Here is a 14,455-nt window from a genome sequence, read left to right as displayed (position 1 = left end):
ATCACGGCTTTACCTAGGACTGACGTGATTTATATGGCAATTTAATTCCTTCATGCGACTTTAGGAAGTTGACCGGAAGTACTGCATAGAAGTATCTGCAAAGAGTGTTCGATAAATATTCTTCTCCAACAGGTTTAAATAAATTGAATTAAACGTTACCATATTGTGTGCATTTCTCATATCGGAAAGACTGATCACAATCTGTAGTAGGTAAGATTTACAGTTATGTTTGTTCTAACCGCGTACTTTAAGAGTGTCAAAATCTCAGGGTATAGGAGGTAACCTATCTCTATACATACAGTGGGATATAGAGAGTACAGTGATCAACTTTTTACTGTTACTGATGGCTCTAATTTTGCATTTTTTGAATGTCATTGACACGCCTGTTTATGTTCATTTGTCACCAATTTTGTTTCTACGTGTAAACCAGCAAGGATGGGCAACTTGACATGCAGAACTCAAAAGGCGTGGTGGAATCGATGATATAGCTGGATGTTTCAAAAATCAATTTTTAACAAACAGTTTTCACTATTTCATTAAGGTAGCACCTGCATTAAAATAAATTAAAAAGCCAGGCATGTTTTTCCCTGCTTTACTTTTGCACGAGGGTAGTACATTTTCAGAACCGAGAGAGCGGTTGCTGTTTTCATTCCTGAGATGCCCTAGGCAAGACACTGAAACCCAAGACACACATTCTTCTGGAGATGTTCCTGCCTTGCCCTGCTATTACAATGAGGAACTCCAGTGATGAATGAAGCCTTGGCACAGCCCCAGGTACTCCTAATCCTTGTCTTTGAACATCAAAACAAGAAAAATGTCGCTTTCTCTTTGGCCAAAACAAGTCATTGCTAAAGGCCTAGTAGTGAAGCAAACTTACTTCCTAGCAGGGAAATACTGACCTGGCCCAGCTGCACATATAAAAAGAACTGACCTGCAACCGAGAGAGGAGCTACATCCTATAGTCAATAATAATATCCACATTGACTGTCTCAGCCCCTCAGATTTCTGGAGTATCTTTTATTTTCAGTTATATTCCCTGGAGTTATTCTTAACCTGTGTACTGTTGAATGAAAGGTAAAAGCACTGATTTCACTGTAAGCCACTGAATTCAACAAAAATAGAGAAAAAAGACAGGTTACTTTTACTAGAAAAACAATCCGTATAAATAAAACAGCTTGGAAAGGTTGGGAGAGATATTGAGCAGATCTTCACTGGTGAGAAAGTACCTGTACTTGGAATACTGTGATCAATACTGTGGTCAATTCTGGTCATCACATTACCAACAGGTAGATAGAGAGTCCAATCAACAGCAACCAGACTAATCCCAAAGTCTTTAAAACCCAAAAGGAATTTACAAAGCTAACCCTAACCAATACTTTAAGTGCAGCACAGAAACCAAGACCAGCGAACACATTTGGAAATTAAGGGAAGATAGACTTAGAACAAAATGTAGGAGGCACTTCTTTACACAGAGTATTGCAGGTGTTAATTATCCTAGGGTAGACTTTCTGGTAAGAGTTCAATTACTGTACAAACAAAACCCAGAAACAATATAACCATAGGATTTTTACAGAGAACAATATGTGTACTTTTGGATTTTTCCAAATATTTCCTACAAGCTTTTATACCAACAAACTAGAATTGGTTGTAGACAAACCCTTTCCCATATAAAGAACTCCATGACCCCGGTAACACAACCTCACACCACCCCCTCCCCAGCACCTTATTGCATTCTGGTACAGCAAGAGAGCATGCCAGACGTGTACTTTGAGATCAGATAACTTTCTCAAAACTGTCAGTGAGTTAATGTGATATTGAACTCAGCATCCAAAATAGATCACCATTTAAGAAAAAAAAATAAAGTTAATCATAGGGTTTGACTCTGGTCGGCACTGTTCCATAATGTGTCTTCCTTGAGTACTCTGGTTTATGATACCCCAGCGTGGATCTGAAACTCACGATCAGAATGCAGTGATCTCTGTGTATAGCCAAGTGGGAGGCTTCTGGGATAAGGAATGTAACCTGAGGTATGATACACTTCAGTGAAAGAAGACTCTGACAGCCAGCAGTGCTTCAACCCTGAAACAGTGGGGATCCATATGCATTGCTAAAGAACCACACAGCAGTATTCAAGACCTACAAGAACATGATGGCCTCGCTATGGTTAATATATAATGCACTGGTGAGACCAAACTTAAACACTATGTTCAATTCTGGTACCAACAATACAAAAAAGGACATTGGAGAGAGTCCCACAAAGAGCAGCCAGACTAATCCCAGGGAATAAAGAAATTGAGCTATAATCTATTAAATCTAAAACAAAGAAGAATTAGGGGGGATTTGATTGAAGTCTTTAAAATCTTAAAAGGAGTTGACACAGATAACCCAAGCTAATACTTTAAGTGCCACACAGAAATCAGGACCAGAGGGGACACATTTGGAAAGTGGAGAAAGTCTTATTTAGCATCTCCTATTAACTTTTTCCAAACTAAAGACCAGTACTCTAATCTACTGTATGTGCCCATAGATAGCCCATAGTTAGTTCCTTTTCAGACACTTACATTTTTAAATCGTTATCTTTGGGTTATCTTTCTGTAAAAGACATTTCTCCCTTTGTTTTGTTTTTATTTTTTAGAGTTTTCAGTGGAAAATCAATATCATTTTGATTTTGCACCTTAACCCAGAGTTGGTTAAAATCAGGTGAAATGGGGTTCTATTTGATCACACTGGGTGGCCACACAACACCCTAAAAGACATGTGGTACCACGCTAGGGAAACAGAAGTTCTCTGTTTGGATGCTGTGCTATCCAGATAATATTTTACTACTTCATTTCCTAGGTCATTAGGGGAGGCAGCTGGTAGCCCTGTGGGGAACAATTTCACTTTCCTGGGAAAATGACCATGAAAATGCAAGCAAGCATTTCTTTAACCTAATGTAGTGCCAGATATCATGTTTTAAAATGAAAATACATGTTGGCTAAAACATAGGTTTATCAAAACTACACATTCGAGTGCTATATAGTGAACAGATGTGCATGGCATGGAAAATGTATTGTAAAATATCACAATTCGTTTTCTTGCATTATTTCACATAAAATATAATCTGTTACCACATTTAGTTACTTGTCTGAAAAAGGAACCATTGCAGCTTCAGGTTACTGAAGAATGTAATCAGATTACAGTAACACGTGAACACAACATGCACACATACATGTAATAATATTCATACTGTATTTAAAAAGGACGTTTTTTATGCCGGATACCCTCTGTGAAACTGACATGGATTAATCTTATTAAAATCCAATGTTTTATATTTGCTGTTTTGAAGTAATAATGGAATAATGCCTCTCACAGTCGCCTGAATCATTATAATAGACTGCAAGAGATGCATTGAAATACACTTGGACATATTAACAGCAGGGGGAGAGAAACTGCGGAAGGTGCAAGCAGCATGCTAGATTTTATCAGCAGACCCTTATTATTTCAATTTGTTCTATTCAGTCCGGATGTTTAATACACACCACAGACATAGCAGGAGCTGTCTGTTTGAATGTCCTTACATGAGCCTCAGCAAACAAAGCCACTTCTCATCCAATACCCACTCTCCTCTGCAGCACAGTGGAAAATTACAACCTGGCTGCAATTGGAAGCTGGGAACTCGCATTGCCAGTTCTATAGTGAAAAAAAGAAACATTTTATAATAAACATTATTGTTCACTGGCTCTGAGAATGGTGAAAGGAACTACCCCCCCAAATCCTGAAGCTCTTATAGTCTTGATTCTATCAATTATTATTATACTGAGATGCTGTAAGGATCATTATGGAAGGGTGGTGGGCAATTCACTGACACAGTGGAGACAGAACTTTATTTGTAACGCCGCTCGGACGCACTGATTTATTTTTTTCCACAAGGGGGCACTGTGGTACTGCTCCAGAGCACAACCTAATACCAGCAATGGTAAAAAGGTTGGCAGGACGTAGCGCACGCACAGGTGCTCAAAATAATAATGAAAACAAGAGGCGAAAGAAACAAGGGAAAATTAAACACAGTAATAAAACTACAAAATAAAGGTGCTGCACTCGGCAGCGTTACCCCGAACGTCGCTATCCGCACGGCCCGGGTCTCTGTCCTACGCTCACCCGTTCCCTCAACCTGTGGAGACTGTTCGGGGTTCTGCCAAGTTTTGCTTTTCTGTTTAATTTTTACTAAAAATTGCTTTTCTGTTTAATTAATTTATTGTTGTGCTCGTTCTTCTCCGGCCGTGCTCGGTCTGGCCGCAGAGCTTCCGCCAGCTGGCTCGTTTCGTCTTAGAGGGGCAGGCCGAGGGCACTACAGCGCGTTATCTTATAGGGTCAGCAATCCCCCCAAGACCCGCCTCTCAGCCACTCAGAGAGAGGGAAAGCCAACACACCCTCTCCCCCACCTCTCCGTGTCATCGCCATGACTGACAGGCGGATCACCGAGGCTGCTGCCCCCTTCCTGCAGTACCATGCATGCGCCAGATAGTCAGCACAGATCTCCCCCCGTTACAATCATACATGAACCTTAAAGCCTCCTAGATAGAAAGGTGCTTAGAAAGGTAATACATCACAGTGAAAGCGTGCTGAAATATAGGCTAATATTAAGGTATGTTATGGCGAGGTGTGGTAAAGCATATTAAAAAACATGGTAGACCATAGTAAATGGCAAATGAATAGTATAACCAAAGCATGGGAAAATTACTGTATATATTTACTGTGGTAAACTTTTATAGGTAGTTCATAATTCTAAATTTAGAAATACTAAAATGAATTAAACGTTTTGACTAGAAATCTTTCTCCGTGCTAATAGATTACTCAACATACATGTTGCACTGGTGTAAATAAAATAAGAAACCTTCGGGGAAACTGAAGCATTCAGACGGGAAACCGTACTGTATATGCATTCCAAGAGATTTTGAGACATGTCTTCAGGGATCTCCACGCTGTTGTGATAGTGATAAAGTGAATCTAGCCCACATTTCTTTGTCTGTTAGGTGTGGATGGATGCTGGGACCCAGATTTTCTTCTCTTTTGCTATTTGCCTGGGATGCCTGACAGCTCTTGGGAGCTACAACAAGTACAATAACAACTGCTACAGGTAGGTCACCACATTCTGTCCCATTTTTTCCAGTGGAGAGTTCTCAATTTTTAATTTACTGTACAGTATTTAAGATAATTGTAGCTAACAAAATAGATCCATAAATGCTCTCTGCCATTCACATCCATTCACTATATAGGTTGTAAATGTGCAGTTTTGAAAGAAACGCATGTTTTAGCAAATATGTACTTACATTTTTTTTAACATGATATCTGGTTCTACACTAGGTTAAAGAAATCTTCCACTTCCTGGGTCATTTCACCTAGAGAGTAAAATTGTCCCCACCCCTTCACTGGCTTCTTTCTTGACAATAACCAATCAGCTGCTTCTCCTGATGACTGATATCCTTTCAATCAGTAACATTCTTTGACCCAGAAGGCATTGCTGGGGTGAAATGACCAAGGAAGTAAAGCAGTAAGACTACTGGAAAGCAGTGCAAGCAAACTGAGAACTTAGTGTAGCAGCGCATATCATGTTTTAAAATGAAAAACACATTTGCTATATCGTGTTTATTTAAAAACTGCACATTTGAGACTTACGTAGCTAATGGAACTGCAAAATGGGTAAGATTTATGGAATTATTTTGTTAGCTACTGTTTCTTTAAAATTACTGGTACCCTGTTTACACTTGCCAATTTTAGGCTCATCTAAGTTGGGACAATTTTCATGTTTGGATATTCATTCAAGATTTAGATGTTCATTCATTTTCAAAACGTTATCAAAGCCTTTATATGTAACACTTTTATTACATTTGAAAAATATCCCATAAGTAAGAAAGACCTTCCTTTACCCTCGTGAATTAACTACAAAAGAAAGAATGCAATACAGTAGTTACGGTTAAAAATATCTTGTGTGTATTGCAGGTAAAAACAAAGCAGACAACACATTTTTTGTAATAATCCTTGCCATTGTTGTGTCTTTGCAATAAACAAAGTGTCCATAGACACGTTTTCATGAAGTAATAACATTCGTTTTTAACTTGAATAAACACTTCAAATAAAATAAATGTGGACAACAGGGCATTGTACAATGAAAAAAACAATATTTAGTCACTGTTTTATTTCTCTTTTATTACATTCACTTAACAAAAACTAGGATCGCATCATGAAAGAGAATTAAAATCACTATATTGCAAGTTGGAGTGATGTACCGTCCTGCATCATAATGCAGACAGAAACTGACCCATATATAAAGCTACCAACTTACGGCGAAACGTTATTCTTTTCATTAACCCTGTAAAACTGTATCTGTAGCACACATTATATATGATATATTATATATCAGAGCAGCTCAGAAACAACCCACAACGGCTTGCTTCCACTTTAGATTTACCTCAGTCCATCATGGTGGTGCCTTATTACCGTTGAGCCTATGGCCAAACACAGACGTTCATGAAAAATGGGACATAGATGGGACAACTACCCAAAAGCGGGACAAAAGTAAGATTTTACTAAAGCTGTGTAAACCTATGTAGGTGTCTGGCACGTCTGTGCCGGCGTTTCAACTCCAACTTCCATGTTTCTGTCTTATATATTGTAGCAGTCAGTACAAATCCAAGCGTACAACTTGTATCTTCCAAAACAGATGGCTCTTTTATTTAGCAAATAGAGTGCACTGCAACACTGACCAGCACGTGGGGCTGATCTCAGCTAGCTGACAGGAGAATGCCCACCGGCAGCAGCAGAAAGGGATATCCAATAGAAACTGTCCTCAGGACATTATATCATTCTAGGGCATTTACCAAGCACCCCCACCTTTCACTTCCCGAGCTTGTCACCTCTACGACATCAACCCACCCTGACCCTAACCCAATACCTAACCCTTAACCTAACCATTAACCACTTCAACACCATGACGTACGTCAAATGAAAACCCACTTACAGTACCATGCCGTCCCTGCGTACGTCAAGTTTCCCATTATATTCTATGATCGGTTTCTCAGTCTAGCATTTCAGGTTTCATTCTTTAAGGCAGTGCTAGTGCAATGAAAGTCGGGGGAGGGTCAGGTGACATTTGTATCCAATTGCGTGTCATATAGCGATTCCAATCTACCTGTGGGCGTTTAGAATACTGAGATATATTGCGGGAAATGATTCAACTTTTACAAGTATATATATATATATACTCAGTATACTCTGTTTATCAGTCTAAAAAGACGCATCAGGTGTCTGCGACACTGCCGGTGTTGTAACCAATTCCGTACCCCTCAGAAATGTGTATCCCCTGGGGCATTGTGCATGCCTAAAATGAGATCGTCCCACAAGCACGTCTAATTTTTCTTTTGCTCGTGTCTGAGGTAAAATACGAGTGATGTGCACGCGCAGCAGTTATCGACTGCATTTTGCAATCATTTACTAACAGGACAGCATGATTTTTGATGTGTTTAATCAGTTATAGTTTGTTTTCATTAAAAACGTCTTTGACATGCGCAGCTAAAACAATCTTTAAATAATTAATGCGTATTGTATTAATTATGTGACCTACCTGTTTATAAACGATTGTGCCGATTTCAACGTAGCCTATTTATATATTTTTGCGATTTAAAAACTTGAAAGTTGAAAGTAAATGATCATGAAAGTTTTCACGAATGTTGTTGCTCTGTGGTTTGTGCTGTTATGTCTGGAATAAACACGAGTCATGTAAATGATATTAAAAATGCATCATGTATTACATCTAACGTTATTTACAGGTATTTGTATATATATTTATTTTATATACAGTACACACACAAGATTGGTATTGACAGTGAGAATGTTAGTCTATCCTGTTCATTTTCTTGATAGAAAACAACTTATTAACATATTTAAAAAGATGCTTGAGGGTAAACACTGTCCCATGTTGCATGGGAAAGAGAATTTAAAAGATCACATGACATGTTCACAGGCTCTGGTTTATTGCATGACCACATATAAAATCCACATGTTGTTTGTTGTGTTGTATACGGTCATAACTTCTCATTAAAGCCTCTGTGGGGTTTGGCTTTGTATGTATTGTTTTTTTTGTTGTTTTTTTAACTGTAGAGCTTTTTAAAAAGTGAGCGCTTTAAGTCTTAGGAGTATGCAGTGTTTTATTGCAGTATGCAGTGTTTCCTTCATTGCACTAGTTCCAGGCTTTTTAAAACCGAGAGAAAAAAAAAGCTTGCTGGCCCAGTGTTTGTTCGACGGACCGGCCACATACCGGTCCACTCTCTGTACCGGACATCCTTAAGGTGTACCGAACCTGTACCGGACTTCCATAGATTTGGATCGGACCACTCACGGAACCTGGTCCGGTCTGCATTCCTAATATATAGGGACCTACCTAATTCGCGATTTAGCGCATTTCGCGGAAATCGTGAAATTGAGGGGTCACTGCGAAATTCACCTCTTAGGGGCCAATGCATACAAACAAGTACGGAGAGGAAAAAAAAAAAAAAAACTTTAAATGAACTACTGCACAACGCAAGCGACGCAAACTACGTATCTTCTGCAGATAGCCCTTTTTTATTCCTTCGCCGTCCCGTGTGCATTGCACTTAAGCAAAAAACAAACAAAAAATGTCCACAAGTAACATTTACAAAATAAATTCTCCAAAGCAGTTAACGTTCTTGTTTACTATTCAAATGACAAAGTTTTAATCAGCCTATCAGTGCGTCTTTACTGCTTTTATGTGATCTGTACTGTGCAGTAGTGGGTGGGACAAAGTTGGTGCTGCATTGTTTTGATTTAGGTTGCTAAAATCTAGTTTTTAGCATTGGAGGTAAAATAGTAGAAATGGACGACAAAGAAAGAAAACTATATTTCGGCTGATGATCGTTTCAAGATATGTCCCAAATAAACTACATGCAGGCTGAGGTAATTGTTTTCCATATCTTAACGTGTATTTGGAGAAAATACGATCGATCGCTATTTAGCCTCAGAATCACAGATTAAACAAAAGGCTACTACAGAGGCTACTGAACAGAAAGTAAAATAAACAGCTTTCAGAAACCAAACTGGAAAGTCAGCGCAGACAAGAAGTATTCCTGTCTGCAAGTTAAATCAGTACTAAAACAATCCAGCTCAGCCACCTCGCTTCAACCTGCTGTTACAGTTGGGATTTTAAACCAGAATAGCCACGTCTTCTTTGTTTTGACTCGGTACTAATAAAATAAATTATTGGATGGGACAAATAACATGACAACGAACGTGCTGCATACATGCCAGATGCCCTTGTGTAACCGAGTTTTTGGGCTGTTTCTAATCGATTTCCACATCTGTATAACTTGGCAAAGCTTTGCCTTAACTTCCAACCAATTCAGTGGATGCAGACGTGCAGTCTCAATGTATGGGCAAGTCAACTGCAGGGGGATGCTGCATACTTGCCTTTAACAAATGCCAGCACTCTGTTTTAGTAAGGAAGCAAGAAGCACTATTTTTAGGCTTTATAGTGTTCTGAAATACTGTCTACTTAGGTTTATTTAATGTTTAAACATGTCCGCGAAATGTCCGCAAAATCCTAATTTTATTCCACAACATACCCGTGAAAAATATGTAAATTTACCGCGATTTAAGTAGACCCCTACTAATATATGATCTTGTCCATTGGCGAGGTCAGTATTTTGTAAGGTGTCCGATGAATAATGACTTGAATGAATAACATATTGAATTACATACTGCTTTGTAGTTTTCCATATACTTAATGAAAAACTGACAAATTTTGAAAATCAATCATGAAATACTGTACAACTATTATGACTTCTGGTAGACTTTTGCGATATCATTTTGTAGTTTCTTTGATTAAATGGTGTTAAATAAAATATCTAAATTATGTTCATGTAGTTTCGTTCTTTAATTGTCTCAATCCTAAAATTCTGTGCAAAACTTTTGGCCATAGCTGTAGATTTGATTGGCATATGATATGTCATTAAGTTTTAATGAAGTGCCCAGTGCCGTTAGAGATGACCACGTAAATACCACCATATGGTAAAGGTAAAGAACGTAGGAAAGTATTTCCATTGCATTGTGTGCATCATTTATGGTACAAGATACATTTTTATCCACCCCTAGCGAATATATTATTTATTTTTTTGTTCGCTCGCATGAATTAACCAAATTGCGCCTATTATCATCAGTTTTCTTCTTTCTTTTCCCTTTTTTTTAATATATACATGAGTTTTAGTGCATAAAAAAGTTTAATGGAAACATAGGTGGTGACAAGCAAGGGAGAACAACCAGCGGTTCCACCAAATCCCGCCGCTGGCCTCCACTACAATGTTTGTTTGGATATTCAGATATTTGTCCTAGCAGTAAAATGCAGCCACCCAGCTCGGAGGCACCATCATAATATACCACTTATCTGGTGTGTAAAAGGCACTTGGCTTTCACGTGTGGTATATTACACGAGACTGCACACCCTGTCGTGTGATGTGTGTTTCTAAGCCACCTGTAGTCAACTTGAGAGTGTATTTCTTGCGCACTTGCTTTGTCAGGTCTGTTATACAATGTGTGGAAGAGAAAGTACACTCTCAACCTGAGCAGAGGTAGCCACTGAACATGTATAAACACACTATAAGCCGTTGAATCTAAATTTAAAAACAGACAAAACCCTGATATTAACATACTTTATTTTTATAGAACCTGCTGCGGATTAAATGTTTAGAATGCTTCGTCATTGACATTCGGAGTGCAAGATCTCAGCAATATTATTAGTGTAGTTGCTGCTGATAGCTTCCAACAGGGACGTGACATATACTATTGCTAACATAAAACGCTGTCTAACCAAAAGGTGTCTCTCTTCATTTAGGGACTGCCTGTGTCTATGTTTCCTGAACAGTGGGACAAGCTTTATGGCTGGCTTTGCCATCTTCTCCATCCTGGGATTTATGGCTTATGAACAGCAAGTGCCCATTTCAGAAGTTGCAGCGTCTGGTAAGCACTTGCAGTCAACACTGAACAAAAGAGACTTCTCAGGCTCAGAGTTTAAAGAAACCACCACAGGAAAACTATAGTAATTCTAAAAGGTATTGACAATGTCGACCCGGGGACTTTTTCGACCTGAAAATAGAAACAAGGACCAGGGGTCACAAATGGAGATTAGATAAACGGGCAGTCAGAACAGAAAATAGGAGGCACTTTTTTACGCAGAGATTTGTGAGAGTCTCGAACCAACTCCCCAGTAATGTTGTTGAAACTGACACCCTGGGATCCTTCTAGAAGCTGCTTGAGATTCTGGGATCAATAAGCTACTAACAACCAAACGACCAAGATGGGTTGAATGGCCTCCTCGTTTGTAAACTTTCTTATGTTCTTATAAAAGAAACTTTCAAAATGCAAATGTTTTTACAATAAGTCTTTCTCAATGTCTTCAAACTAGATTCTTAAAGCACCAAAGATATTCTCCAAATCTTTATAAACATTATTTTTGTCTGAAAGGAAAAAACAACTTCAGACTATCACATCCCTTAATTAAATGTTTTTGAGTTTTTTGTTTCTGAGCTGGTAAAATGGTGCTAGTTTTGGTTAATAGCTTTGAGCATTTAGGCCAATGAATAGACTTACAGTAGAAACATTTATCTTGAACTGTATAGGTTTCGTTCAGTTTTGCTACCCATACCACCATTAAGTGTTTTATAGTATGGATTAAACACTGAATACATATTTACAGTACAGTACATTAAAAAATCGCAGTGAAGTTTTCTAGCCTCCTCCAGAGTTGGCCACATTGAGTTAATAAAGTGTTTTGTTCTGGTTTCCTCTCCGCTGTAACCTGCTTTCTCTTTCTCTGTGGCTGCAGGTCCTGGGCTGGCGTTCATGTGTTTTGTTCTGGTTTCCTCTCCGCTGTAACCTGCTTTCTCTTTCTCTGTGGCTGGAGGTCCTGGGCTGGTGTTCATGTGTTTTGTTCTGGTTTCCTCTCCGCTGTAACCTGCTTTCTCTTTCTCTGTGGCTGCAGGTCCTGGGCTGGCGTTCATGTGTTTTGTTCGGGTTTCCTCTCCGCTGTAACCTGCTTTCTCTTTCTCTGTGGCTGCAGGTCCTGGGCTGGTGTTCATGTGTTTTGTTCGGGTTTCCTCTCCGCTGTAACCTGCTTTCTCTTTCTCTGTGGCTGCAGGTCCTCGGCTGGCGTTCATGTGTTTTGTTCTGGTTTCCTCTCCGCTGTAACCTGCTTTCTCTTTCTCTGTGGCTGCAGGTCCTGGGCTGGCGTTCATGTGTTTTGTTCTGGTTTCCTCTCCGCTGTAACCTGCTTTCTCTTTCTCTGTGGCTGCAGGTCCTGGGCTGGTGTTCATGTGTTTTGTTCGGGTTTCCTCTCCGCTGTAACCTGCTTTCTCTTTCTCTGTGGCTGCAGGTCCTGGGCTGGTGTTCATGTGTTTTGTTCGGGTTTCCTCTCCGCTGTAACCTGCTTTCTCTTTCTCTGTGGCTGCAGGTCCTGGGCTGGCGTTCATTGCGTACCCACGAGCAGTGTCCATGATGCCTTTCTCTTCACTGTGGGCATGCTTCTTCTTCATCATGATTGTCCTTCTCGGACTCGACAGTCAGGTAGGGCCTCCACTTTCTCTATCTATAGACACCCACCAAAATAAAAATTCGGACACCTGATACCGAATTCTTCTTGACTTCTTTGTAACGTCCAGTTGCAGATTGAATTGTAGTTTTACAAACAAGTTTTATATTGAAGATGGAAACACTAAATCTGTTGGACATTATATATACACCGGTAGTGTGTGTGTGTATATATATATATATATATATATATATATAGATATAGATATAGATATAGATATAGATATAGATATAGATATATAAATGGTATCTTTTTTTTTATAATCCAGTCATTATTTGTTACTTCCACAAACTGTATTATTGAAAGCAGCGGTGTGCCCTTCCACCCCTCTCTGTCTCCCCTCACAGTTTGTGTGTGTGGAGAGCCTGGTGACAGCGCTGGTCGACATGTTTCCTTCTGTGTTCCGCCGCAGGAACAGAAGGGAGCTTCTGATCCTTGGCATCTCCGTCATCTCCTATTTCATGGGACTTACCATGATCACGGAGGTAAGCAAACCCAACTTTATCAGCAGGTATCCTCATCGTGTCACATCTCAAGGGTTATAAAGCAGAATTAGGCATAGGCGCCGGGTTTGTAAAATTTTTGGTGGTGGGCATGGGGCAGATTCCCCTATACTTGGGGTTAGGAGAAAAAAATATCTGTAAAATCCTTGTTTTTAAACAACAAAATACTGTTTAACATTATGTAAAATAATCGTCGCTATGTACTTACAATATCTAATTTATGTGTCTACAGTATGTATTGCTTGTCTATGACTCATTGTTTGTCCTATACAGTTGTATATATAGAGGATAAACGACAAAGCACCATTGAAAATGTCAAAGCAAAGCTTGAGTAGGTTATTTGATCCTTCTGCACTTTGTTGTGTATTTTCCGTATTCAATGGGGCTTCTTAGTTTATTCTATTTATACCACAAGAATAACATTTAATTATTATTATTATTATTATTGTTGTTATTATTATTATTATGCAAAGCTTTTGGCTATAGCTGTATATAAAGGTTAACTTACAGTGTTGACGTGAGGATGTCAATATTTAGGATTCAGGCAATGTAGAACTCTGGATGCATTTTGAATCCGAGAATTGTGAGATTTTGTTTTGCGCCCCATTACTGCCCGTGTATCTATCACACTATCGAGTTACTGTTTTTTTCAGCCCAGCCCAGTCACAAGTCACTCTAACAAGTGTATTCTAATACGTAGGCCCACAAAAATTGATGATTGGTCAGTAGCAATGTCTTTACACACTGCCCGCTTTCTGAAAGTCAGCTTCTTTATGTAGAAAGAGAGTAAGACAGGATTGACATTATTTAAAATACAGCTCTGGAAAAAATTAAGAGACCACTGCAATATTATCAGTTTCTCTGGTTTTACTATTTATAGGTATGTGTTTGGGTAAAATGAACATTTTTGTTTTATTCTATAAACTACTGACAACATTTCTCCCAAATTCCAAATAAAAATATTGTCATTTAGAGCATTTATTTGCAGAAAATGACAACTGGTCAAAATAACAAAAAAGATGCAGTGTTGTCAGACCTCGAATAATGCAAAGAAAATAAGTTCATATTCATTTTTAAACAACACAATACTAATGTTTTAACTTAGGAAGAGTTCAGAAATCAATATTTGGTGGAATAACCCTGATTTTCAAGCACAGCTTTCATGCATCTTGGCATGCTCTCCAAATGACAATATTTTTATTTGGAATTTGGGAGAAATGTTGTCAGTAGTTTATAGAATAAAACAAAAATGTTCATTTTACCCAAACACATACCTATAAATAGTAAAACCAGAGAAACTGATAATTTTGCAGTGGTC

The 14,455-nt window shown here is 38.8% G+C and overlaps 1 protein-coding gene across 1 annotated transcript in view; it reads left to right on the top strand.

Moving 5' to 3' along the window:
- The window catches only part of LOC117414560 (sodium- and chloride-dependent GABA transporter 2-like), a 55,912-nt gene that overhangs the window by 29,920 nt on the left and 11,537 nt on the right, over positions 1–14,455 (top strand). The window contains exons 8-11 of the mRNA XM_034024327.3: positions 5,016–5,119; positions 10,883–11,007; positions 12,497–12,609; positions 12,982–13,119. Of these exons, the coding sequence (XP_033880218.2) occupies positions 5,016–5,119; positions 10,883–11,007; positions 12,497–12,609; positions 12,982–13,119 (480 nt within the window). The remainder of the gene's footprint in view (positions 1–5,015; positions 5,120–10,882; positions 11,008–12,496; positions 12,610–12,981; positions 13,120–14,455) is intronic.

The sequence above is a fragment of the Acipenser ruthenus genome, chromosome 7, assembly GCF_902713425.1.
Source record: "Acipenser ruthenus chromosome 7, fAciRut3.2 maternal haplotype, whole genome shotgun sequence".
Lineage (NCBI taxonomy): Eukaryota > Metazoa > Chordata > Actinopteri > Acipenseriformes > Acipenseridae > Acipenser > Acipenser ruthenus.
The sequence above is the reverse complement of the archived record's forward strand: the minus strand, read 5'-3'. Positions and strand labels throughout refer to the sequence as shown.